The sequence below is a fragment of the Synchiropus splendidus genome, chromosome 6 (genome assembly GCF_027744825.2).
Source record: "Synchiropus splendidus isolate RoL2022-P1 chromosome 6, RoL_Sspl_1.0, whole genome shotgun sequence".
Taxonomy (NCBI): Eukaryota; Metazoa; Chordata; class Actinopteri; order Syngnathiformes; family Callionymidae; genus Synchiropus; species Synchiropus splendidus.
In genome coordinates, this window is record NC_071339.1 from 17393042 (window position 1) to 17420084 (window position 27043).

General features: G+C 46.4%; 1 protein-coding gene and 1 long non-coding RNA gene across 4 annotated transcripts; one reads left to right on the plus strand and one right to left on the minus strand.

Moving 5' to 3' along the window:
- Nucleotides 1–3374: 3374 nt before the first annotated feature.
- Nucleotides 3375–4104, minus strand: LOC128760883 (uncharacterized). The gene is made up of 3 exons (XR_008414883.1): nt 3998–4104; nt 3680–3913; nt 3375–3601 (listed from the first exon to the last, which is right to left on the minus strand). It is a non-coding gene; the product is annotated as an uncharacterized LOC128760883 (long non-coding RNA).
- Nucleotides 4105–4607: 503 nt separating this feature from the next.
- pmepa1 (prostate transmembrane protein, androgen induced 1) lies at nt 4608–26753 on the plus strand. Of its 3 annotated transcripts, none has more exons than XM_053867950.1 (5): nt 4608–4966; nt 21424–21578; nt 21915–21962; nt 22026–22393; nt 22478–26753. In XM_053867950.1, the coding sequence occupies exons 1-5, from the start codon at nt 4870–4872 to the stop codon at nt 22752–22754; spliced, it is 945 nt and encodes a 314-aa protein (XP_053723925.1). In that variant the 5' UTR covers nt 4608–4869; the 3' UTR covers nt 22755–26753. The 3 variants fall into 3 exon arrangements, with proteins under 3 accessions (XP_053723925.1, XP_053723926.1, XP_053723927.1); XM_053867951.1 differs by having other exon boundaries at nt 22029–22393; XM_053867952.1 differs by lacking the exon at nt 4608–4966 and adding an exon at nt 11607–18389.
- The last annotated feature ends 290 nt before the right edge of the window (nt 26754–27043 follow it).

The window sequence follows — 27043 nt, forward strand, 5'->3', positions numbered from 1 at the left end:
CATCTGATCCGGATGCCCCATGGACGCCTCCCTGGGGAGGTGTTCCGGGCATGTCCTACCGGGAGGAGACCCCGGGGAAGACCCAGGACCCGCTGGAGGGATTATGTCTCCGGTTTGGCCTGGGAACGCCTCGGGATCCCCCGGGAGGAGCTGGAGGAGGTTTGTGCGGATCGGGAAGTTTGGGCTTCCTTGCTCCGAATGCTGCCTGCGCGACCCAACCCTGGATAAGCGGCAGAAGAAGGTGAAGGTGAAGGTAGTGTAAAACAAAACACAATGTGACGATTGTAGTCACACAAAAAAAAACACACAAGCAAGTAAATGGATTCCTGACAAATACTGAAATAAAAGGATAGTAGACAGGAAAGTAGACAGACACCGCCTTTGAAAATATTGAAATTGTACGGGGCTCGGACTTGTGCCGGGTGGGATGGGCTGGGATGAGACACAGCTAAGCCGACAGACGGGTCCTCGGGCAGCGAGACAGAGAGACAGACAGGAAATTGAGAGACTTCAAATCTGTCATGCAATAATCAGATTAGTCTGATTACACAATGACATAATTTAATCCACTTACCAGACTGCGTGTGTGTGTGTGTGGAGGTGTGTGTGTGTTAAATGCATCGGTAAATCTCTGTGTGCATCCCAAAATGTTTGTTTATTGTCACAGCCACATGCTGTTTTCATTTTCTGCTCTGACGCTTGACGCGTGTAGGTGTCTGTGTGAGTCTCTGTGAGCTCCATTGTGTGCGGATTTCACTTGTGTGTGGGAGTGCAAGCTGCTGATTTCGGGGTGACAGAAGTGGGCTGCAGTGGAGAGCTGATCATTGTTCTCCCTTCCACTGTCGAGAACTTTAGCGAGAGAAGGAAGAAGAGGACAAGAGTCAGAACGCGCTCAGCAAGCAGCGACACGGCAGATGACATGTCCAGTCAAGGGTGAACAAAACTGGAGGATGGTGACAAGGCAGGATACAGAACCAAGTCATTCGGTTGCTAGCAGCTAGCATCATTAGCAACATCACAAGCTACGCGACTATCGACACATGAAGTTATGAAAACAAAAAGAGAACTTAAGGTGGTGAGAAGATGAAAGGAATAACCCAATTCTTGAAAAAATGTCAAGCCATCAATGTGTTTTTGAATGGTGGGAGGAAACCAGAGTGCCCAGAGGAGACGCACAATCTCACACGGAAAGGACCAGGACCAGGTGAATGAGTTATGCAGCCAGTCTGCAACATCAGGGGCTACGTCACCCTGCAGCCAATACAGAAGGTGAGGGAAGAAATGAACCGAAAACATCAGAAGAAGGAGGACGGATGAGAGGAGGAGATGGAGGAGGATCAGACCAGACAGACATTACCTCACGCTGCAGTGTGTGTGTGTGTGTGTGTGTGTGTGTGTGTGTGTGTGTGTGTGTGTGTGTGTGTGTGTGTGTGTGTGTGTGTGTGTGTGTGTGTGCGTGGAACTCTGACTCTGACTCGACTCATCAGTTCCTCAGAAATCCTCTCTGCTGCTGCCTCATGACGAGCTGAGCCAGAGGGCAGATCTTCTCACTGAGTTTCCACCTGCCTTTCAGTCAGGACCCTCCTGATGGAGGACAGAAAGAGCATGTAAATGATTTGATAAATATTGAATTAAAAGGGTAAATAATCTGATAAATGAATTCAGAAATTACCACATGAATAAATACATAATTACATTACCATATGTTTCTATTATTTAGAAATGTGTTAATTTATGCATACATTTTGTAATATATGTTAAAATTCTATTTAAAAAATAAACATTTCATTAATTTTGTATTATTGCATGTCCACATTTATTGAATCATTCCTGTATTTCACATCACTTTTTTGTCCCTCATATTAAAACGATTCTGGCAACATCTATTCTCTATCTATATATTATTATTTATTCATGGCCTTCATTTGCAATGTTCCCTCTAATTTGTCATGGGTCTGAGCAAACACACAAACTCTCTGAGCGCTGACCTGGACCACTGTGAGCCACCTGTCGTTGTCGGCTGTGGTGACTGCTGTAATAGTTAATCGTATATTAGCGTTAAAAACACATTGAAAAAAAAATTTTTCTATTTGCATTATTCACATTGAGGAATGGAACGTGTGTGAAATTTAAAATGAAAAAAAAAGCTTTCAATTGTGTTTGAATTTACATTCTTTTATTTTTTATTTATTATTTTATTTTACATTATTTACATTAATTAGATATTTGTTCAATTAATCATCATTAACTTGTTAAAGTATGGCATATATATATATATATATATATATATATATATATATATATATATATATATATATATATATAACAGTGTGCTCTCCAGACAACAGGGAACCTTTGTAAGTGCAGGAGTTCTTGCTCCACTGATCACACTGATGCACAAGACACGTGGCAGCGAGGATGATAACAACAACAACAAACATGGAGGAATCCCTGAACCAAAGCAAACAAAAGCATCTCTTTGCTTTTGTTCAAGGATGTTCTTTGCTGCACAATGGCTTCCACTACGGTTTCCACTACTGTGAATGCACTTGAAATTCTTATAAAATTGAAATTCTTATACAAATATTTTCAAGACATTAAAAGAGCTTTAGTTTAAATGAGGTGATATAAAAACTTGAATATAGTCACCATCGTGACTTTTTTTTTTCTATCAACTTTGGGGAAAAAATGGTTCTCACTAGGATAGAAACATATGCTCACACCAAGCAATGCCAGTGTCGTGTCTTCACTTTCCTTGACTCGGCTAAAGTCAGATTAGTGAGAGTCTGTCTGTCTACTTTCTCACAGAAACAATCTTAATCCCTGTTCAATCCCACCTGCAATGCCACATCACTGAGGACCGCACACCTCGGGCCAGACACACACACACACACTGACACACCGGCATGTCGAATTGAGTCGAATTAAAAGGGGGAATAAATAGAAAGTGAAATTGCGTGTGTGTGCGGATTTGAGCGAGGTAGGAGAGTGAGACGGAGAGAGAAAGAGTTGTGATGAAGAGGAGATGTTCTTGTGTCAAGAGAGGCACAGGTGTGAAACCTACCCATGAAGATCCCTGTTTGAGGAGAGAAATTTGTTTTTTATTTCAGGAAAGAAATGTGATGGAACCAGCACATCAGCTGTGTGTCTCAAAAGACTCGAGACATGAACAGACTCCAGCTGTAGAAGCACAAGTGCTGCTTATCTCAGGACTGCAGAGGCATTCCTGAGCAGCGTCATCTCTCTCTCTGGTGTTTTGGTGTGTGTGGACTCTGAACACACCCGGGCCCCCTATGGAAGAGTTGTGGCTCCCATCCTGATAAAGGGCACTCAGACTGTGAGTCAAGCCCTCGTCTGTGAGTCACTGTGTTGGAGGTGAAACCACAGCACCTGGCTCCATCCGGGGGGGTGACTCACGTTGACTCACCACCAAGACCTTCATCCCACCACACCGGCCGACACAAAAGTCCACGTTAGTGAGCACCACACACAAAGAAGCTGTGACAGACCTTCTAAAGTGAGAGTGGAAGGAGGTGATCAGTGTTTCATGATGTTAGGATCAACTTAGAGGTAGAGGAGGAGCAAACGGTTCGCTGTTCCACTGCAAAATAAAACAATAAACAGAACAAAGCCAGATCGCAGAAGAACATCTGGAGCAGAACAAAGAAATCCAACAAACCTAGCGGTGAGTGGCGTGCCAAAAGACAAGATGGCCGACGATCTTCTGCCTTATGGAGGTCACTTGCAGGAGCTGTATTGCAGCATCCATCCCACACCTCCAGGGCAGGAGAAGGCTGGTCAGCATCCCAGAGGTGGCCTTTGCTCCACTCGCATGATGATGCTCCACTAGCACATATGCGGTGGAGTTCACTTGAGTGAAACCTGGTCATCCATCGATGTCCGCGACATAAACCTGAGCGTGAAACATGTCGAATAAAGACAGAAGCGGTGACGTTAGAGAAGAACGCACCATCCAGGACTACATCACCAAACACACCCTGCCTGGAGAAGAAGGTTGTCCCTGAAGGTTGGCAGGAATGAGCGCTGACTTCAGCTGACGAAGGTTGAGAACAGTATCACGGATTAAGATTGTTTGTTGTCAGAAATGAAGATTTAAAAAAAAAAATTCACATAACCAGAAGGGGGCGACAGAGCACAGATGATGGTCCAATCACGTGACTTAGGAGGAACGTCGTCATCAAAATTGAAAATGTTGAAATTTTTCTAATGTTACAGTTATGTAACGGTTTCACTGGAGGAAAAGTGGCCAATATATTTACTTGTGTAAAAACCTATGCTGAGTTCTTCAGGATTATTTGATTTTCCACTGTTTAATAGTGTTATTTTACGATTAACGCAAAATGTTTCTGGTTCTGGTTGAAAAGTCAGAACACAACAATGAAAAAGTGAGGAGGGTCCAACATTTGAAGCTGTAAATAAGATATCGATAACAATAATAATAAATAATAACAAAATGGAAAGACAGAAATTGAGCATAAACAAATGGATTCCTCGGCGGGAGCGGAGCAGAGCTCCAGTGTAACGCGGGGGGTGGGGCCCTGAGCGGCGGAGGAGCGGCCCTGCAGAGAGGGGGAGTGTGTGGAGGGCTGAGGCAGAACCAGACGGGACCAGACAGACGTCCGCTGACTGCTTCAGTCGCCGGTCACACGCTGGAAAACACGGAGACGTCGGACCACTGGGAAGCAGCCTGACCACCACCGCGGACACTTTTCCTTCCACAATGTTGGCAGCGACACTTTGACTCTGATTCGGAGAAGCAGCGGCGGAGAGAACCGAGGCGGAGCGGGGGGCTGGAGAGGAGGACTCCTGGATGCTGCCCTGGCTGGCCGGGCCTCCCGGTGCCCGTCGATGTTGAACTTGATGGGCGTTCTCAACGAGACCTCCGCAAATGTCTCCTGCACATGCAACTGCCAGCGACTCTCCTCCATCCAGAGCATGGAGATCAGTAAGTACCGCTCTTCTCCCCCGGAACCGAACCCGCAACTTTTCTCTTATTCATCGAACGGCGGAGACTTTTTGGTTTGTGGTTCTGATGTCATCTGAAGTCGAACCAGGCGAACACCCTTCTAATTCCCTAATGTATTCCGAAATTGTTATTATTATTATTGTTGTTATTATATATGTCTCTATGGATTATTGTCCGACTCAAAAGTACATTTCAATATTTTCGTGTTTACAAATGTATTTTATGAGATAATATTTCAAAAATAATATAAATGTGACACTAAAGACTGTCAAAGTTCGTTGTGTTATCGTAACATAATATGACCAATTTGTAAATTTTATTTACAGTAAAAATATAATGAATATATAAATTAGATGAATTGTAATATGTTATGTATAGTAAAATATAGAAGTCAACATACCATGGTGCACTAAAGCTCTGCTTTATATATATATATATATATATATATATTTTTTTTTTTTTTATTATCATTTTATTTTATTTTTTTCTGTTTTCTTTAAGACACGTTTCTAACTTCAGTTGTCTGATGTCTGTCTGTGTGTCCGGGGCTGTCATGGTCATTTGTAAGAACACAGTCTTTAAGATTGTCTGGTTAGACCCATGACGTCCTTCCTCACACCCCTGCTGCAGCCTCTTGTCTTTCTCTGATCTTCTGGGATTTTTAGCTATGGTTTTGCCACTACACGTCCGTCTGACTCCCGTCGTCTCTGCAGGTTTTGTGTGTCCAGTTGAGGTCACTGGCGTTGACTCAGATAGGAAATATTTCAAAGCTTGTACAGGAACAAACACGAGCCACACACAGAACACACTGTGTGTTTGTCTTAAAATGGACCCAGATTTAATCTTCAGGTTCTGTCTTGATCCCAGTGTGAGGCATTCAATCATGTTTCCTTTATGGGGTGACCTATCCCAGCTACCAAGGCTCACAGGACACCCTGGAAAGGTCTCCAGTCCATCAGACAACCTCTCACACCTGCAAATAGTTCAGTCATCATTCGACTTCTGCATGTTTTTGGACTGTGGGTGGAAACCTGAGTGTCTGACAAGGCTGAGTTGCTGTGAGTACTGACCACTGCGCTCCCTGCCAGGATACTGAGTCGTGTCTGGTCAAAGTAAAAATGTTTTCAACTTCGGAACACATTCGTCCTCCTCTTAAGCCAGGAAGTGCTCCTTCGTGATTGCTCCTTCTGTCCACTGGTAGCTGGATCATTCGTCAGTTTTTAGGAGCATCAGGAGGGTTTGACAGTCAAAACCTTAATTTGAAAAAAGAAAGTGTCACTGAGTACTTCCACATGAGTGATAGAAAATTATTAGGGATGCTCCGATAATGCCGATAACCGATAACCGATCACATGGATTGACAATGAATTTGTAATCAAAATGATGAGACCTTCGATGTACGTGATGTGAATGAATGAATCTTTAGAGACTGTGATGTCTGTGAAATATTCACATACCGCAGCGGGACTCAGAGACAGAGAGCACTGCATTTATGAAATTTTCCACTCCAGACGTTTTTAAAATTTTCAGATTCAGGTTGCTGAAGAACGCTGCACCCGACTCCAAAACTTCAACAAACTCAGTGGTTTCCGTCTCTGCATCAACGACACCTGAAAAAAAGGCTGCTCATTTACCTTTTAATGGTTATCTCTTGGGCATGTCAGACTCGGACCGGAGGAACCAGTGGTCTCACTTCCATGAGCCCTGAAAACTCTGCGAGCTCTGTGAAGTGCTGGCGCTTTAAATGGCGTATTTAATTTGCAGACTGCAAACTTTACATGACAGATTGAAAGAACCTTGACGGCAGACACACTGCTGCCGAGTGAGCAGCGAGTAGGGAGGCGCGGACGCATCACAAGCAGCAGGGCTTCATCAGAGCACCGGTGATCGGTTGTTGTGATCATCGATCAGAGCATCCCTCAAAATTATACTTGAAGAGACGAAAATATTAAGAAGAAAACGAAAGTGACCATGTAAAAACAAGAACAAAACATGAAACATCAAAAAAGGAGAAAAAAAATGAACCGTAGTGCAAGAAAAATAACCAATGACCAAAAGAGGCAAGAAAATCAGTCACATTTGACCAAAAAGTAGAAACATCAGAAACCATCGACACGGAATAGTTGCCCCGCTGCTATTAGAACCCACTCGTAGAAGTGAAATATCATACTGCAACTCTGACCCGGTTCAGGTGCAGGTTGGTCAGGCGATTGTGAGCAGAGCTTTGGACTGGTTTGTCAAGACAATGTTTCTGCGCCGGCGGGTGACTCGCGCAAGAGTGTGACGGAGAGAGATGAAAGCAGGCGCAGTAATCCACGCTGGAGATGTGGTGATCAAAGAGCCCTCTCCAGATCCGGACTTCTGAGGATTCAGAGCACATCGTGTGCTGCTGTCGGGTTTGTGCGCATTGGAGTTCAAGTGAGGAGACTGCGATGGAGAGCCAGGGCTTAGATATCTAAGGGCTCACATGAGGGGCTGTGGGTCCAGTTGACTTACAAGAGGCGGGTGAGCCACTGCAGGCGACCCAGGCACTGACGTCCACTTTCATGACAGACAAGTCTCCATGGTCTGAGTCGGTCTGAGCAACTGTTTCTGATGTGATTCCAAGGCAGCAGACTCGACCCACATTCAGAGTTCACTCAAGGTGATCACAGACCAACCACAGCTTCAACGGTAGCACAAGTGCGTTTCATCTCCACTCACTTCCTGATGGCGGGAATTTTGGGAATCAGAGGGAGAGGCCAGAGACTGGAGCACATGAAGGTCCAGGACGGTGGCTGACTCACTGCCGGGGCGTCCCTCTTGTCTGGGTCTGTGCTGCTGTAATTGCAGGCTCCACCGACACACACACTTGTGTAACCACAAACACACACACACACACACACACACACACACCGGTCTGTGCTGAAACACATCTGCTCTGTTGCTAGTCAAAGCACATGACATCAGCATTGCTCACTGCGTGTGTGCGTGTAGTCATTCAGGATCAGATTGAACGACTCATTTCCAAAGTTCTATTTCAACACACCTGCAGTCCTTGTGTTCAACAAACCTGTGTGTTTGTGGGTTAGCTGCAGCACTGTTGTGCAAAAGATACTGTTTTGGACAGTTGAGTGACTTTTTCTGACCGACAAAAGTCTTCAATGGATCTTCATTCACAGCTGAGTCCCAACTTCATCTTCCCTCCCTTCTTTCCATTTGTCATCCCTTCTCACAGTCTCCTGAAGCAGTCTCCTTCCTTCTCCTCTTTTTTCTTCCCTTTTCGCCCTCAGTCTTTTCGCCCTTTCTTCTCACTCACTCAGTGAATCAGAGAAATTAAATTCCTGTTCTGGCCGACCTCCTAGACTTGTTATGTAAACCTCTGTCTGGCTGTCTGAGTGTGTGTGTGTGTCTGAGTTGTGTATCTGTGTGAGGACGGATTGTTGGAACACCAGGAGGTTTTTGTTTCTCTTCTTGCATCTCCCAGGTGACGATGTGAAGTCAGAGTTGAACCTTCAACCTCTGAAGTGTGTATGCTGAGTCAAGAATACGCACGCATAAGCACACACACAGCTTCAGAGATTTTCTACTAAACAATGTCAAGAGGAAGTCTAACTACTCTGAACTGACTTGTAATGCCACGTCGCGAACAGTTGTTCTACACTACACCGACTAGCTGTGCTAAGTAGCTCATGCCTGGAGTGAGATATGGTGATGGTGATGAAGAAGAAGGTTGGTGATGAAGATTCAGGACGGTGGCTCTTGGATGCGATCCACATTCAGGACACACTGTAGGTCCTGATACGTCTCTGTGCTTCTGTCTGCTCCTCGCCTCCTCCTCCTCCTCTCCTCCATGCTGCTCTCAGCTGCTCCTTTGTTCCGGTCTAGACTCAGACATCATCATGCATGTATGTAAATTGATGCAGCCGCGGCGTCCGGAGGTCAAGGGCGTCCTCACGTTGGTGGGGGGTTCTGATCCACGCCAGCATTCTATCAGACGATTCATTAGCCTGACGCGACGTCTGACCACCGAACAAAACTGTCTGTTGTTTTCAGTGTGAAGTCTGCGTCTGCTCCTGCGAGACCATTTATTGAAGTCAATTTAATTAGACGGAAGACTCCGATTGACATTCAATGGCTTTAGTTTTCTTAATGAGCTGGAGACGTTTGTGAAGATCAGTTCTGATGATCTGTTGCCACTGGTCCAGTCTGGGATGCGTGGTGGTGAAGTTGAGCTGCGGAGTGAGAGCAGCATCAGAGCGAGCAGAACGTGCGTTCAAAACACAGCGTCCCTGAGGCCGTTTCAGACGTGGAAGCTTGGTTTCTGACTGAAGGAAAACCAGAGGTTCACTAGCAGCTGCTGTGAGGAAAGAAATGGCGACGAAATAGACTTAAAATATGACCAAAAATAAAAAGAAAGATGTATGACATTATCTTCAACAAGAATAAATGGAGTGTTTATATCATGTGAGCTTGTGTGGGCCATGTCACGACTCCCTCCATTCTAAAGTTAGAGGTTGAAGTGGATGAGGTGTGATGGTGTGGCTCTGTGCCTGTGATCGGAACATGATGATCTGAATGCGGTTGTGTTTCTCGTCTTTGGCCTCTTTCCTGACAACCTGTTGGATTTTCCCCAAACCGCATGTCAAACCTGCCCAATGTGTTGTGTGTGCAACACTATTGCTCACACTCCTGAGCGCCAGCTTCCATGTGTGTGTCCGAGAACACGTTTGGACATCAGCGCTCATGCAACCACGTGCTGTTACCAGGACTCTATTTTTGGTTTTAAGAAAACCCCCGTCATCATCAACGTCTTCGTCATCCTTGTCAGACGCAGGGGTTTTCAACACTCAAGGTTGTCAGTGCAGTCAAAACATGTTGAAGCTGATGTTGTGGCGGAGGCAGATAAACACATTACTCAGCTTGTGTGTGACTGTTGTCGTGCTGATGCGCATTCGCGTTTTACATGACCCTTGACCTGTTATTGGTTTCAGTTATAACTTGCTGTGTCGTGGTAAAAATGCAGTGTAGTATATGTAGTGTGTGAACCCAATCCAGCTTCTGTTGTGTGTGATTGTTTGCATTTTGTTGTTCATGTGTTTGACTACATGAATACATTATCATAATTATAAGTCACATAAACAGAGAGGTGGAGTCAGTGTGTGTGTTGCGTGTGTGCAGATGATGTGGTCTCAGCTGTTTCCTGTTGGCAAGAGGGCAAGAAGAGAGCATGTCCCCTAATTGTGTGTGTGTGTGTGTGTGTGTGTGTGTGTGTGTGTGTGTGTGTAGGGGTCAAGCCCACAGTCTGTGTCATGTGTGTTTGTGCAGCACTGGGAAAGAGGGAGGAGGGGGCGGGGGGTTGTGTGTTTGCAGACAGCAGTCTAGACTGGGTCTCCTGAGCAGAGCAGACCAGCTGACCCGCTGACGTCTCTGGCTCGCTCTCATGGTCAGGTGAGCGAAACACGACATTACAAACCCGACCAGTCATCGGCCCCATCACGTCCAGTCACGCGCCGTGTGAGACTGCAGGGCTGGGCCAGATGGGAACAATCACATCACACTTATTGTTTCTACACCAGTCGGAAGGGATCACCATTTAAAAGCAGTCAATGTTTCTGTCACAATATTAAATGCTCCCGTCACACAAAGGTGAGCTTTGAAAGGGAACTCCCAACTGTCCCATCCAGCAGTGGTGGTGTTTATTTTATTTTCTCTGTCTTTTGCTCAGTCTCTTGGCATGTTTGCTGCCATCTTCAGACAGGGGACAGGGCCTCAGGTCAATGACTGACTGGTCTCACAGTCCAGCTCGTCCTAGAGCTCTCCTCCTGGGGGCTGTTTCTGGAACAAACTTTAGTCTTAGTGAAGTTGTGTCAAAGTGTGTGTGCTAGTTCAGATGCCACCAGGACTGCTAGCATGTCCACAGTCAAGCAACATGTTGACTTTTTTCTCTTTTCTTGTTTTCTTCTGGTTCCATTTCTTCTGACCAAACAATTTGTTTGATAAATGTATGCGAAACGAAAACTAGGCGCACACAGACACCACTGACAATGACCCGCCCCCCAGCTGACCCTTGACCTCAGTGCGAGAGACAGACGTGCAGCACTGTGACCCCTCGACCCTCCAACGTTCACATGCAAAAAGAGGTGGCAAATTTGCATGGAAACATTTGAATATTTGAATGTTTTAATGCGGAACTGCGCAGACGTCTGAGAGCGTGTGGTGTGGAGGCAGCGGAGAGGCCATCGTGGCAGTCTGGCTCAGGAAGCCGCTGCAGGGAAGTAGTCTAATTACAGAGTGGCAGCGTCGTGTCGAGCTGCAGGAAATAAAAAGTATGCAGGACGTCAGTGTCTAGACAAGAGATTCAGTTGCTGTGTCTGAACATGGAGAGATGTCAGATCTCCTTGAGCCTGTCAGAAGTTAATCATATATGTGAGTGCAGGTCTGTCTGTCCATCACGGGGAGGGGCGAGTCGTCCTGGTCCAGACTCTCAGAGGAGGTCCTAGTCCTCATTCAGATGACCCCTCTTCTGACCTTGAGTTTCAGGCGGAATACATGACCTTTAACTCCTGGAGTTTCAAGTCTCAGTCACTTGTGAAGTCGGTAATGTATCCACAGGCTAAGGCCCAGAAGGTTCTCAGAGTAGAAATGCTGTTCCCCCAGAAGAGAGGGAATCTAGGCCTCTTTACCTCAGCTGCTGCCCCAGTGACCTCGCCTCAGACACTCTCTGTCCAGTCAACTTTTGATAACACAAACTTCATGTCACCCCTTCTTGTCTTGTGTTGCCTTTCCTTTGCCTTCAGTGTTTCTACACCGTGGTGACTAAGGAACCACTGCCAGTCTGTGCCGCTTCCTGTGACTGGTTTCGGCTGGTACAAGACTCTTGTACCGTGGATTCTTTTCTGTTGAAACCACTTCCCCTCTAGACAGAGTTCGAACCTGAGACCCTGTCACCATGAACTTCTTTCATTCCTGAGCCCATATCACGGTGCACAGGCCGTAAATCTAGAGCCAGACGACGGTTACAGGAAGAGGACTCACCGAGCCGAGCGGCTGAACAAAGAAGCTGCTGTCTGATGTGTGTTTGGGGTCAAGACAGTAACTCTGCTCTCTCTCCTACTTTCCTCTTCACGCCTGGTTTCAGCCTCTTTTGTCGCCGTCGCCTTGTTTGTGTCTGCGCACACGGTTGTTTGGTCTGGTGAGACGACTCAGTCTGGAACACGCTCGCTCACACAAGAGCGGGCGAGTGGAGTCATGCGGAGGATCAGAGCGGCCCAGATCTTGTCAGGACCAGGTGTCGGGACCAGCGAAGGTCTCACTGAGACACGGAAAGCAGCTTTTCACATCAAGTCTTGCTCAAGTGAAAGCTCAGATAGTGAGAGTTTCAACGAGAGCACAGCGTCCTTGTCAGATTTATTTCTCATTTGTCAAACCCTCATCTTTCACTCGATCTTTCTACCGATAACTTATAATACTCATAGAAGTTTACATTTTTTTCACCAACTTCCTTTCACCCCGACTTTTTGATGAAGTAGCGGTGACAGTTGTTTTATTAGTATTTTATTCTCTGTATTTCTGAGAATCCTCTGTCAGTCAGTACACAAAAGCACAGACAGGGTTTCTTAAATACACAAACGTACTGGACTGAGGTCAACGCACGAGCTACATAGGGGAGCGCTGTTTTTAGGAATTTTGTTTTGGCAGCTGCTGAACGTTCTGGCTGGTGGTGCGGACATGTTGTGCTCGCTCGTGCTCTAAATATTTGGATATTATGTCTGATGCAGTTCAAACACCCCAGTTTGCATGCCTCAGATGTTTTTATGTTTGTGTTGCTCTGTCCATCCTGACAGGAAGTAGAGGTGCGGCCTGAATCGGTGTCCATCTTTGTGTTATACTATCTTCTGTAAAAGCTGTTGTCCAAACATATCTATCAATAGAAAGGCCTCCATTACATTTCCACCTAAATTGTAACGTTTTTACCCCAATATTTTCTCATTTCCAGTCTCATTTACGTTCCGGTTGTGTTCAGAATTCTCACTTACACCATATGGTTATGTAGTATTTTCAAGTTGGAAATTCTGAAAATCCCCACCACTCTAAGTCTAAGAAATAAACGTTTGGAATCCATGGTCTCTGAATGCTTTGATCTAGACCTTGGCACATGACTGACACGACTGACGGTGCAGCAGATGCAATTGGAATCGATAGAAACATTCCAAACTGATTTTGTTTAGTTGATGTTGGCTTGTTTTTCATGATCCAAACGGCTGACTGTACTGCAACACCTCAGTATAAAATGAAATACAAAGAAACAGAACAGGGCTCAATCTCAGAGACAAAGCTGGACTACACGAGTCATGGGCGGAGCAACTTGGTGGCCGTCCTGCAGGCCTTCTGGAGGCGGCGCAGGGCATAGCGTCATTTTTTGGGAGGCGGCAAGGAGCTACGACAAAGAAAATAAAATCGCCAAGTGTGCGCTTGCCATCCGGTCATGCAGGCAAGCCATGAACCAGCAAGCGCTGCCAGCGTGCCGTGACACGTGCCAGTGTGCCACCTCCAGTTGGGCTGGAGAAAGGGTGTGTCAACGGAATGGCACTACTTGATAGTAAGGCTAGACCTTCACTATCACACACGATGATGCATGATGCACGTTCCATCAGCAGTGAAAGTTCTGGCTCTGTATGTTCTGTCAGCTGCATGGCTGGTACCGCGAAAGTGAGGAAGAGCTCATTGGGGAAAACTCATTCAGTGAAGGTTTTTTTGTCTTTCACCTGATGCTTTCAGTTTCTCTCATATCATCATCACCACGGCTGCTCTGAAGTCACAGACTGATCTGTTTCTTTTTTGGATCTGAATGAGCAACACCTCGTAAAGTCAACTGCTTGTGGTAACCAGAACAATGTGATCCAGGTGGCCGTGATGTTCGCCCGCAATTGACTAGTGAAGTTGTGTGTCTGCGCACTCGAGCGAAACAATGAAGATGCTTCATTAATGTGCTGCACAAACACCGACACACAGTGATCAGCAGTTGTGCGTTGGTGTGTACGACTGAGCTGGTTTATTTTTGGCTGTCAAATTGAAACAATCTGTCTCCAACAACTCAAGATAATGTGTTGGCCCATTACACGTTCATTTTTGTTCTGTATAGTCGTTCACTGCAACACAGTGTGTGTCTTTCCTTCAGTGTGTGTTTGCTTGGATCCGCTCACTGGCTTGTTAATGATTTTATCTCCCATCGATTTTGATGACACAAAACTTTGTTAGTGGCCTGGCTTCACTGTGTGTGTGTGTGTGTCAGTGGTTTGAGACCACAACAGTGGTTGTCTCCAACCTCCAGGCTGGAATTGTAATGAGCATCCCTCCCTCTCCTCTCTCAGACACATTTGCACTCTCTCGCTCCCACACACACACACAGACACACACACACACACACACACACACACCCTCTCAGACTCAGACAAGCAGCTGATAATGAGGTTTGATTTTCATATGTTTCAGACAGAATGCTTTTGCAGGTCAGCACACACACACACGCACACGAACACACCTCCAGATTGTGTATGTGTGTCACTGCCATCCGTGTGCAACGTCCCTCTCTCCTCCAGCGGCTGTGATGCTAACTTCAGGTCTTCCTGCTGATGTTGTCACACACTATTAGTGGCATGTTTAAAAACGTGTGAGGGAGTTTATGAAGCTTTCGCCACAACTTGAGCATCACAACTCAAACATGGAGATCCGCCTCTCAACTTCTGAGTTCATGATGGACTGGTGATTGTGAGTTTGTCGCTAATGCATCTGCGTCTCAACTCACAAATCATATCACCATATTCCTAAATGAGTCCAACACCTGAGCTCCGTCTCCAGCAGCTTTACTCTTGACTCGGAGTGGTCGGAGACGCTGTGTAGTTTCAGCTCCCCTCCATCTGCATGACTTCATCCGACTGGCTTGTTTCCGTCCAGATGTTTTGCACATCGTCCACGTGTTTCCAGAAAGGTGCAACATTGTTACATAACTCTGACTCGCATTTTTTCCGTCCTGCTCTGATGAGTTGTCCGATCCTCTTTTTTCCTACGGGTGAAGTCTGTGACGCTGTGTTGTGGTCATCAGCCCAGAGAAAATGCTTTGTGATCGAAGCTGAAGACTCTCTCTGGTTTTCATTTTACTCAGCGCAACTCAAGGAAACAATGGCTCTAAAGCAGCTCAACTCAAAAGCATGTTTACCGGTCGCTCACTTTGCATGAGCCGCTCTCCCTCAGCGCCTGAGTCTAGACAGGAGGAGGCGAGTACCTGCGGCAGCGAGACGCTCCGCCGCTAATCCTCAGCAATTAGATCATTTGTCATTCTCCGCCTGATCTCCGGGCTCCTCCTGCGCCCACGCAGGCTGCTAAAGGTCACCGGAGGTCACTGCCGAGTCACACACACCACAGAGAGGGAGGGAGGTAGAGCAGTCCGTTCATCCTGTAGAGGGCGACACTCCGGAGGAGGCGTGTAAAGCAGAGACATTATTAACTGAGGGACACATCATGTTCATGATCAAATGTTGCTTATGAGACTCACATTATAAAATCTGAATAAGTGGAGACAAGTCATGTTTGACATTTATACTGAGCAGTGTGAAGTAATGACCATTAAAACAAGAGCTTTTAGGAAAAAAAGTTGTGATGTTGTTGACTAGCAGGAAGTTTGAGAATGACGCAAGACTCAAAATGAAGAAGATGCTACAATTAGATTCAAGTTATTTGACATGAACGCAACAATTCTGTGGCTACAACTCTAACATTCTAAGGAAAGAGAAACTGTGGATTTGCAAAAGTCGTTGTTTTGTGGCTCCTTGTTGTTGTGAGTCGCCTTGAACCTGTGACTCTGAAGGTTGTCAGTTCAAGGCCGCGGGGCTCTCAAATCACAAGGTTTGATTAAGAGACATTCCTCGTGGTTTCTGCGTCAGTACGAAGTATTCTGGTGAGGAAAGCGTGAAAGAGCGAAGCACAGAAAAGTTGAAGCGTGAAGAAGAAAGGCGAGAGAGGAGCTAATTCATCCCCCTCCTCCTCCCTCCGTCCTCAGATGACTCGACAGTCTGGGTAGTCAGAAATAGCCCAGACAGCTGAATGTGTGTGTGTGTGTGTGTGTGTGTGAGAGAGAGAGACTGCGTGAGGGAGGGGGGCGAGGGGAGGTCATAGGTGCACACAACTTGCTTTGCCGATTTCCATGAGAATGACTCGGGAGGGTCGGGGGGAAGGTTGGACACACACACACACAATCTGACTTTAAAGCCATGGTCATGGTGCAGCCAACAAGTGTGGGAACTTCGCTCCCCAAAACTCCCACTGCTGGTTTCCTCCAAGTGGTACGTGCGTGTTACGTAACATCCCCACTCCCTCTTGTGGTCGCTCCCTTTCTTCTCATTTATCATCAACACAAATATTTTGAGCCCCTCGTGAGTTTCTGAGCGTTCCCGCCCAGCTAAAGTCGGAACCTTTGAGCAGGTCCAGTGAGAATATTGACTGTCTGTTGTCATTGAGCAGACGCTAACACCAGAGAGGAAACTGAAGTTCGCATCCCTGCCGTCACCCAGAAGACGACAGACGGCTAAACTTAGCGTGTTAATCCAGGGAACTCCCGCGCTAACAAGCCACCTGGAACGCCAGTTATGCCAACACCAGCAGCAAATGGGTCAGAGCGAAGGCAAACACCAGGAGGATTGCCCCGTTCACACTCTCACCGTACTGAAGCTCTTGACCTTGCACCTTTCTGATGTCGAACTTTCCACAGGATTCTTTGTCTCTGGCTGCTGTTTTTATAACAAAACACTATCAGAATCAGAAAAACTTTATTAATCCCGAGGGAAATTTTGTTTGTAACTTAATATGCTCTGTAAACAACCAAAGTATAAAATATAAAAGCTGTTTTTAACATACAGTGTAGGAAAGAGGAAAAGAAGGCGATGCACATAGTGTACATAAAGACGGACATGGAAGTGGACTATATACAATGTGCAAAAATAATAACAGATTGAGATTAAAAAATGTGCTAAAAAATCATTCATGGTCAATTTGACAGGGATGAATAATACAGTGTTTTTGACACAAGAAGAAAGGACCTCCTGTGGCGCTCAGTCTTAGATAGGTAGTCCCAGTCTATTGTGTCACACTTGGTGAGCTTGAGTAGAAGACTGAACCACAGAGTCAGAAACAAAGGAAGCTGCTTATGTAACTGAGGTGCTACCATCCCCACCGGTGTTAGCAAGTTAACTGCGAACATCAGACTTTGGGTGCTCTCCATGGCAATTCCCATGTAACATCCTGTCACCCAGTGTGAGATTTCCAAAAGGGGGGAGAATCCTCAACACCCCAAGTACGCAATCCAAGATGGCTTCCTCAAACTTAAACCTAAATCAATGACATACACCAAAATAAAGCGAATTTGTGTTTCCTCTCCAACCGGTGGGTTTTGTGGTTGCAAAGAATTGATCAAAGTTGCTTGTATCTGGTCAAGGCATGCGTGAGAATAGCTCTCATGGATGTCACTATCTCTTTTTCCGACTCTGATAACTGGACTGTGTTGAAGTGAGCTGTGACGTCATCTCTCACTTCTGTGGTCTGGAACGCAGCAATCGTCCACATCACGTTGCTAGTTGTTGACGTTCTGTTTCTGTGATTTGATATCTGGAGTTTTAACGTCTTAATAAGCCAAACTAAATTTGGTATAAGTCCTGTTTTCTGTCATCAATTTGACATCAGTTTTTTGGGTCGACAGAACCAGGAGTCCCAGTTTAGTGGACAGATATTTTCAGACTGTGGGAACCAAGGAGTAACCTGAGCCTGCAAATGTCCTGTGTGTAGATGTGTTGAGGATGTTCTGAGCTAAGTGGAGGCCTTCAGACTTGGACCCCACCTTGCTCCCATCAGTATTCTGCCTGTCTTTCTGACCCATCTGTCTCCCCCAGACGCTCCCACCACTCCCCCCCTCCTCCTCCCTCACATTGACCCCCTTTTGTTCACAGCTATTTGGTTGGTTGGTGTACAGAGTTGATGTCGGGGGTAGGGTTGTCTGGTCAGCTGTTTCCTCAATGTGTGTGTGTGTGTGTGTGTGTGTGTGTGTGTGTGTGTGTGTGTGTGTGTCTGAACAGTGTGGGAATGTGTGAGAAAAAAGAGCAGACAAAGGTGGACGTTGCTCAGAGCGAGTGTGTCAGCCAGAGAGGACACACACTCTCAGCCATCTGCGGCCGCAGGGACATGTAGTCTGGTGCTTCTCTGCACTTTCTTTCCTTTTTTTTTCTTTTTTGGAGATTGTCAGCAACGCATTATTCGGATCGATAATCACGTCTGAGTGGATTGAGTCCAGGGAGTAGATCTTGTTCAGGGATTATGCAGCCTCCAACGACGGGAAGCCACAACCATGAGAACTGTGTGCAGACACAACTGTGCGGTGAGTTGATGCTGTGAGATCATAATCTGAACTCGAGTCAGTTTAACCAAGTGCCTGAAGGTTTGTCAAGGTCGGTTTCATCTTGAGTGGTGAGCTGCAGTGTCTGTTGAAGATCTGGGTTTATCCATGAATCTACACTCCTCTAGGAGGACCTGGGAAGCTTTGCTGTGTCTGTCCTCTTCAGTTGACTCCAGGATGTCAACAGTGATTCTTAGAAGAACAAGTGACTCACGCACACAACATCAGGCCTTTTTCATGATGTGAATTGTTGTTGACTCACTCAAACACAGAATGAAACAGTTGTTAACAAGTGAGGCACTGCTATAATATCAAATGCTGTAGATCACTTTCATGTCAAAAGTCAGTTATCTGCTGACATCATCATGACACCATATAATTCCAATAGCCTCCTAATACTTGGCTCTGCTTTTATAGTACTTGTTTGAATGTTTGACCCATTCTTCAGCTAAAAGCCATGAGGAAAGTGACATCACTGAAGTATTACCACAATAAAAGATAGAGAAAACTTGCCATAAGCAGCATTGAAAACATAATTATAGTGGTAAAAAAATATAGCATGGATGTAATGTAGCATTTCGGTTAAAAGCAATACATTTTCTTACGCATCAAGGGCAGCTTTAGTTTGTAGTTGAACTAGAAAGGCTACTATGCCACTCATTTTCACTCAACCTGTGATTTTGGTATCATTGCTCTTCATGTATCACCCATTGCGTCAATCTGCCAGTCGATCCCCAAGACAGAGTTGCAAGAAGGAAGCACAACATGCAGCAAGCTCAACCGTGACTTGAAATAGCACTCAGCATGTGAGGTGCCATCACTCTCACCAATAAACTCAAATTCCACTCACTTGAACCTGAACACTTCCCATGATGTGTTGCAGCCCATTCAACCAATCGCAGTGGCCGATCAGCGGAATATGGAACCAAATGTCAAATGTGCTTTACTTTTAAATTACAACAGCACATTTCAGTGCTTCAATGTCAACAAAACATCAGTCATTTTATCGGTCTGTGGTGATTATACTGGTGGCACGATGCACATTCTGAGTTTCTTTTCATCACCAGTCTCGATGCTGGAGGCAGTTTTCAAAACTGAAAAAAAGTGATGTCACATATTCTCGTGCATTATTAAGCCGGTCCATGGAAATCACTGACCTTTCTACAACATAGCCTGCGCTGCTGCTTCTAGACCAAAAAACAACATATTTGTATTGTGTGATATGGATTCATGCACTAGCAACTGCGACCATGAAACCTCCTGTTTTGATAGAGTTATTCCAAGAAATGTAAAGTCACATTCCTCTTTCATTATATTATCAGACAAAAATGGCCTTGTCTTAGTTATATTTCAATACAATATAAAATACTTTTTTTATGGTAACTAGATCATTGTGAGATGGCCATTTATAAGTAGCTCACAAGCTGAAAAAGTCTGGCCATAATTCATACTGAGTGTAATGTGCTCAGTCAGACAGCAGCTGCAGTCGCTATAGATGGATGAGAAGTTCACATTCTGTCTTGCATCAAGTCAGGTTTTCACACAAGCCAGTCACATGACCATATATCCATATGAACCAACAGATCAGGCCCGAAATGTAGTCACTTGTTCCTGATACAGTTTCTGCCAGGTCCCATCATGCACAATACAAAAAATATAGCAAATTTCACTTTACAGCCCTTAGCTCACGACTGTGGCAGAGAAACTTCTAATCTCTGGTTCAGTTGGAATCCAAGAGTCACTTGGGCGGTCGTGTGCTGCATAGCTGCTGTGAGAAAATGTTGAGGAACACTGAAGCTGTCTGGATTCCAGCAAACATGAAGCCAGTTCTCCTTCAGACTTCCTTTGTATTGATGATACTTCCTTTCTTATTTCTGCTCCTCCTGCCCCTAGTGGCGAAGGAGGCTGATTCAAGAATGAGCCAAGCTTGCCGCCCGATAATGGTGACTTCAGACTGGGGAAAAGGAAGCATGGATGATCATGATACCAACCTGGCAACCCAAGAGCTCCTTACATGGAAAATACTTCCCGTTCAATGTTGTTCAAGTGGTAAAAACTCTATTTGGGACTGTGTGCTTTGAGACTTGAATCACTGGATCAAAGTAATAGTGATGGAGCGCTCGAGTGACCAGACGTGACCTCCTGGTCCAAGCCTCAAGTCTGAGTAGAGCGCCGGCGTGCGTGTTGGCCAGAGCTGCTGAATGATTCATCGCCATCAGCTGACTGTCTGAGTGTGTTCGGAGGAAAGTAGCAGGGCTGTGAGAACGGCTGTCTGGAGGTGTGTGTCTGTGTCTGTGTGGGGGTTCTGGTGTCTGACTCGGCTCTGACCTCTGCCTGCTCCCTGTGAAGTGAAGTGTGAGAAAGAGCCAGTGTGTGTGTGCGTGTGTGGAAGTGGGGGAGCAGCAGACTGTGGTGAACAAAGCCCTGTCTGTCTGATCCAGTCTAGACTGACTTTTGTGTTTGTGTGTTCGCTCATGTTGCTGTGTGTTGTGGACACAGTCACACACTGTTGTGTTGCTTTTACATGAAACCTCCACATTTTTATGAAAGGTCTTTGTGAGCCATGTGTGATCATCTGAGCTCAGACCTGAATAATTCATCTCAGATGAGAAATCAAACCTATATTATATGAAGTGAAAAAGAGCCTGTTGAAGGAGCTGCGCGACTGCAGTCTTTGGCTGGATCCTGTTGGTGCTATCATTCGTCTTTCCTCGTCTCAACTTTCAATCTGCTGATCCGTTGCGGCTCCCAGCACAAGACTTGAAGTCATGGAGATTTGTCTTCACCTCTCAGTCGTGTTTTCAGAAATACACGTGTGAAACTCTGACTGTAGGAGTTGAACTTTGAAGAGAAACAACTGGACACTGCAGTGTAGCTCAACTTTAAACAGCTGTGTGGAGTCACTCGAGTGCTCTGTCCACAAATCCTCCACACTCCTTCACTCCTTTCACCTGGTACTTGACATGAGACCATGTTGTTATGGCTGCTGTCAGCTGACCCTTCTCTGTGTCTGCAGCCCAACTGGAGTTCGTCCAGATCCTGGTGATCATGGTGGTGATGATGGTGATGGTGGTCGTCATCACCTGCCTGCTCAACCACTACCGCCTCTCGGCGCGCTCGCTGCTCGCCCGGCACTCGCCCGCGCGCAGGCGCCACCTGCCGCTAGCAAATGTGAGTATGACTATGATACCAGACTCTAACTTTACATGGCCGTCCTAGCGCCCCCTAGTTGAAACTACGCATCTGCTTGAAACGTTTTCATGACAGCTGGTCTGTTTGATTACAGCTGTTGCAAGTGCAACTTTTGAACCATTGATATTGTTCAAACAAATGCATTCACGTGGTTCTACTAATACTAGTACCTGCTGACATTTCTACTGCTATTAATGCGTCCAACACTGATAAGTGCCACCTCTGAGTACTAACTGTTCAATTACACAACACAAGTGAAAGGATGATGTTTATGCTGAACGACACTCATATGAACACGGTGTCATCTCTACCCAGGAGGGGGCGCTGTGGTGCTCTGATGGAACCAATTCTGCTCTGACGGAGGTGAGTTTTAAAATTGTAGCCAGATAAACTCGGTGAGAAACTGAAGAAGATTTGGTCTCGTAGCAGCAGGTCTATAATCCCCGCCCACCCGAGCGAGGCACGGCTGTGTCCTACCTGCAGAGGGAGCCGTGTCACCATGTTCCGTCACACTCTCACACGCCGGTGCAGTCGCAGCGCTTTCAGACCAGCTACGCTCAGAGTCGTTTCCAGCCCACCTACCCGTACCTGCCCCAGAGCCTCATCGACCTCCCGCCCACCATCTCGCTCTCAGACGGGGAGGAGCCGCCACCGTACCAGGGCCCCTGTACGCTGCAGCTCCGAGACCCTGAACAGCAGATGGAGCTGAACCGAGAGTCTGTTCGAGCACCACCGAACCGGACTGTGTTTGATTCCCACCCACTAGATCCGTCCAATTCCTGTCTTCAAGCCAGGTAACGTCGGAGTGTTCCAGAAGCAAAGAAGTTATGAGGGTCCCTCATTGTCCTGCTCCAATCATGGTCCTGTTCTTTCCTCAGCCTGCAGGTGCCGCCACCCAGCGTCCACCCCGGTGTCAGCGTGTTGGAAGCCCAGGAGGCGTCGGCCCGCCAGCACAAGCAAGGCTCTCGGGATCAAGCGGCCCCACCAACTTACAGCGAAGTGATCGGCCACTTCTACCACCCGACGTCCTTGACGGTGGGGTCCTCGCAAACAAGTTCGCTGATACACGGACTCCTACGACCACAGACGCAGCAGCAAGGACGCACAGACAGTCGCAATGCGAAAAACGCTCAGGAGAAGCCCCAGCATGTGTGACACTCACCCCGTACCTGCCGGGGAAAGGAGGGGCAGGTGAGTGAGCACCTGTACTCCCTCGGGCGGTAAGAAGGCATCTGCAGAGAGACATTGCAGATGAAGTCAGACTCATTCACAACGAATATTAGTTTTGTTGTTTACATCCACATTGTTTGTTTTTTTTTCGTGACAAAGTTACTTGCAAACGGCGCAAAAGTTGCAATCGTCTTGGTTCTTCCAGGTTTCTTTTCCTCAAGATAATCCTTCGCTGCTCCGACCCATACATCAGCCTCTAGCGCCATCACGGGATCGTGTTAGCCTTTTAGATTAGCCTAGCCTTTATGTTAGCTCTTTAGCACATGACCTCAAGCTAGGAGGCTGATCGCAAAAAAAACATGTGGGAGTCGTCTGAAAAAAAAAAAATCTCAAGAGGGTTTGCACAAAGTCATGACTGTTCACCACCGAGAGGGAAGAACTTGACATGATCATTATCCAGAAAGGTTGTATTTTTCTAAGCAGTGAATGATGGTTCCTTTTTTATATGTCTTAGCATTTGTGGAGTGCCAATGTGTTTGAATGAATCCAGACAGACGGAGACGGGGAACGAACCTAGAAGTTATTTATGAAATGGCTGAAAAGAATTGCACTATTGTAAGAATGCTCAAATGGAATGACGTGCGAGTCTGTTTATTTAGGACTTGAACAAGAGGAGAGAGATCACCAGAGGGGGCAGCAGCGCCAGTTACCGTGACAATATATCACTGGTGGACCCAGACCGTGGCGTGACCGACTTGGACGTAATGTTACTGTACCATTGAATTCAAAACAAAATCCCGAACTTATGCAAATGTCCGAGTCCCACGTGCAAAGTGCGAGTCAGCGTCCGAACCCCAGGGCCCAATCAGAAACTCTGCATGTAGCTAGCTTTTGTTTTCGACTTCAGCGAAGTGTTTGGCGAATCCCAAAGCAGGCTCTCACTACCTCGACCAAACGAGTCAAGCACAGTTTAATCAGACCTCGTCGCATCAAACCTCTAATCACGCGTTAGCAACACGTACAGCGCCGCATCCCTTTGTTGTGTGATTTGTATTGTTAGCGTGGAATAAGTTCATGAAGCAGAGACGCAGAATGTTGCCTTTGGAGTGACTCGGGGTGCAGCCAGGTGGCCATGACTGCGCTGCTGCCCAGACTCTTTCATGTCGTCCGACGCCTCGCTCTGGTGGGTCTCTCTCCTCGCAGGCATCTCTGAGCACTTTACCACAACCTGGAAGTAGCAACAATCCTGTCAGCCAGCACCAGCGCATCACTCACTGGTTGAAGCCACACTTTATGAGATAAGGCAGTGACCCAAATACTGAAGCGCATCCGAGTAGAGACGTCCATGAGTCCAGCTGAGACGTCTGATGGAAGCATTCTGAGGGAGGTCCTGTCACTCAAGATGGCTTTTGATGTGGACCTGTCAGGTTTCTTTCCCTTCAGCAGACGCTGGCCTTTAGTTGAACATCACCTTAGGTGGTTCCAGGACTTTCTATCCGGCTGAAAGATCCGCCTACAGGTGGCAGGCCTGCTGGTGTTGGGACAGGACACGTTCCTGACACATGACTCCCTTCGAGTTTGAATCCACGGTTCATTGGCTTCCTCTTGAGGACGTTTCAGTTTTTGGGTCGAAACTCGGACACGTTGCCGCAGATGAGACACGCAGAAGTGTTGAAAAGTGACACGAGTGTCAGCAGCAACGTGCGCGTTGTCCTTCCTTTAAAGTGTGTGTGCAACCTTTTGTGGGAACCGCAGGCCCTGACAAATCCAGAACCCTTTCCAGTCTTTATGCAACAGCACCCTCTGCAGGGACAGAACCAAACTGTAGCCAAAACTGTTCTGATCGAGGACGTGTAGGGTGGAGAGAGAAAGCCAAAAAAAGCAAGTTTTGAAATGTGTCAACAGCCAGTGACTCATCTGGTTGTCTGGGCCTCTAGCAAGGGCGGATTTCTCGTCCACTGCAACAGAGGGCACCTTTCCTTGAAACAGACAAGGTGGTCAATCATAATAATAAAAGTCACCGCCACCACCATCCATGCATTTCTGCCTTTGAAAGACATATATAACAAGCACTTAGAAGAATCCAAAGCAGCTGCAAGACTTGATGACTTCCTTCCCTCAAGCGGTTCGGTTCCTGACAGCGGAGGGTAGGCAGCGGGTTTAAGAAGTCTGGACGGGTTCTGATCAGGGTTGTGGACGGTGTTTTTGGTAAAAGGACAAACGCTGTGCTGGCTGACATTCAGAACAACAAGACGGAGAGGAGAAGAGAAGAGCCCAGCGCAGAGACACACTTCTGCTGTAAGTTGTGTCCAGAACTGGGACTCAGACTTGGGCTGTTGAAATCTGCCGCAGGAGCATCATTTGAAAAAAATGATAATAATAACTCAATTAAAAAAAAAAGACTCCGAGGCAAGTGAAGACTTAAAAGGCTTCCCTCTGTTTCTTCTTCCTCTCCACCTGAGAGCACTTCCTGTTATGTAGAGATGCCTGTCCTCCAATCGTAGACGCTCGTGCTGCCACTGGTCTCCTGCTTCATTTTTGTTGTTGCTTTTTCAGAAAAGTGTGCCTGTGCTGGAGACGGGCACAACATGGGAGGCGGCCTTGGGCTGTCAATCATCCCACGTCCCTCCTCGTCCCCGTCGATGAGATTGTGAGAGTGATGATGTTTGTTTCAGTAGTGATGCCGCGGAGAGCGTTGCAATACACCTATGATCTGCCTTTTTGATAACGATAGTCCTTCTTTAAAGTAGTGAGTCATTGTCTTTCTTCTTTTAGTGTCTCTTACTTGCATCACGTGAAACAAAACAAACAATTGCGTGGGAAACTACCTAATAAACACACACAGCAGATCCACGACTTGTAAATACCAGAAACTGTTCTTCTGCTTTCAAGTGCCCTTTAAAGAGTTGGAGAGCAAAACGATGAGATTCTTCTTTTATCTTTGTTCATTAACTGTCCAGACAGAACTACTTCTCCTTGTGTGCCTTCTTTTGTCTGGATCAGTCAGTCAGATGTTCATTTCCCGTTGACGTGACGATGACGTACGGAAGCCCACTCATGCAAACATCATGTTGAATCACGCTCGCCATTTAAACTGACTCAGCACCCTGACATCATCTTGCTTGCCGAACGATGCCAACTGAGTTACGTTTCGCGCTACTGGAACCTTGCTGAAACAGTGGCAGCACCCCTCAAAACTTATCCATTTTCCATTCTAGGGTGCGCAGCACTACCTTCTAACCAGCTCGGGAGCACCTCAGTCCTCTCTATATGGACTTGTATGTTCTTCCCATGCTCACTCCAGTTTCCTCCCACGGTCCGCCACCTCCGTAAAGGAAAATGCGGTGGAAGATAAATGAACAAATGATTGAAAAGATTCCCTTCCCAAAACAGTTCATTGCCACCCCAGGACGGTGGTCTGGTAGACAGGTTTGCTGTCCAACTCTAGCCATTTCCAGTCACTGATGAACTCTCTTGCGACTGACAGTTCAACAACGACAAATAAAAGACACACGCTGGCGCAAATTCCAACATGATGTGACTTGGCATGAGTGGGCTTTTCATTTGTGTTTGGTTTTTGTCAGTCCAAAGCTCAGGTTTGTTTCGCTCTGAGCTGAAGACGACATTGTTCCGGACTCTGCATCGTGGTGTTCTCCTTGGCTCTTTGAATCAGTGCTGCATGGCGCCTCGTCCAGAAAATATCTGAACCACTCTGGTAGCATAAGTGTGCGTACCTTAATCATCAGTATCTCACAGCAGCGTTCGGTCGGAGCTCCGGCTCTCGGAACACTGCTTGTGGTGGTGACCTGCATGGCTCACACCGTATCTATATTTACAGCTACGAGCTCTCAACTGTCGCTTCTCTGTACTCTTTATTTATATTGAATGTTTTGTTGTCGTCTTGTTGACCAGTTTGTTTTTCATCACAGAACACGAATCAGACATCTCAGATATAGCCTTGTTAAAGAAATAAACATTTTATAAATACACCCCACGCCTGTGTGTTTCTTTGCTCGGTCAATGAAGACAGGATTTGAACCTAAAAGCTACTGCAATGCACCGTCAGTGCGTCACAGGTTGAAGGTCTTCAACATGCTGGATTTCTTTGTGATAGTATCGCACCCCACCATGAAAAAAAAAACACGGCACAATCAAGAAGTGATAGAGAAACAATGAAGCTAAAATGGTGCCACGAAAATGGTGACAATAAATGCTTTTTTAATCCTGAGGAGTGGACTTCTGTCCAGTCTGCAGCCATCCTCGCTCGGTCCGTC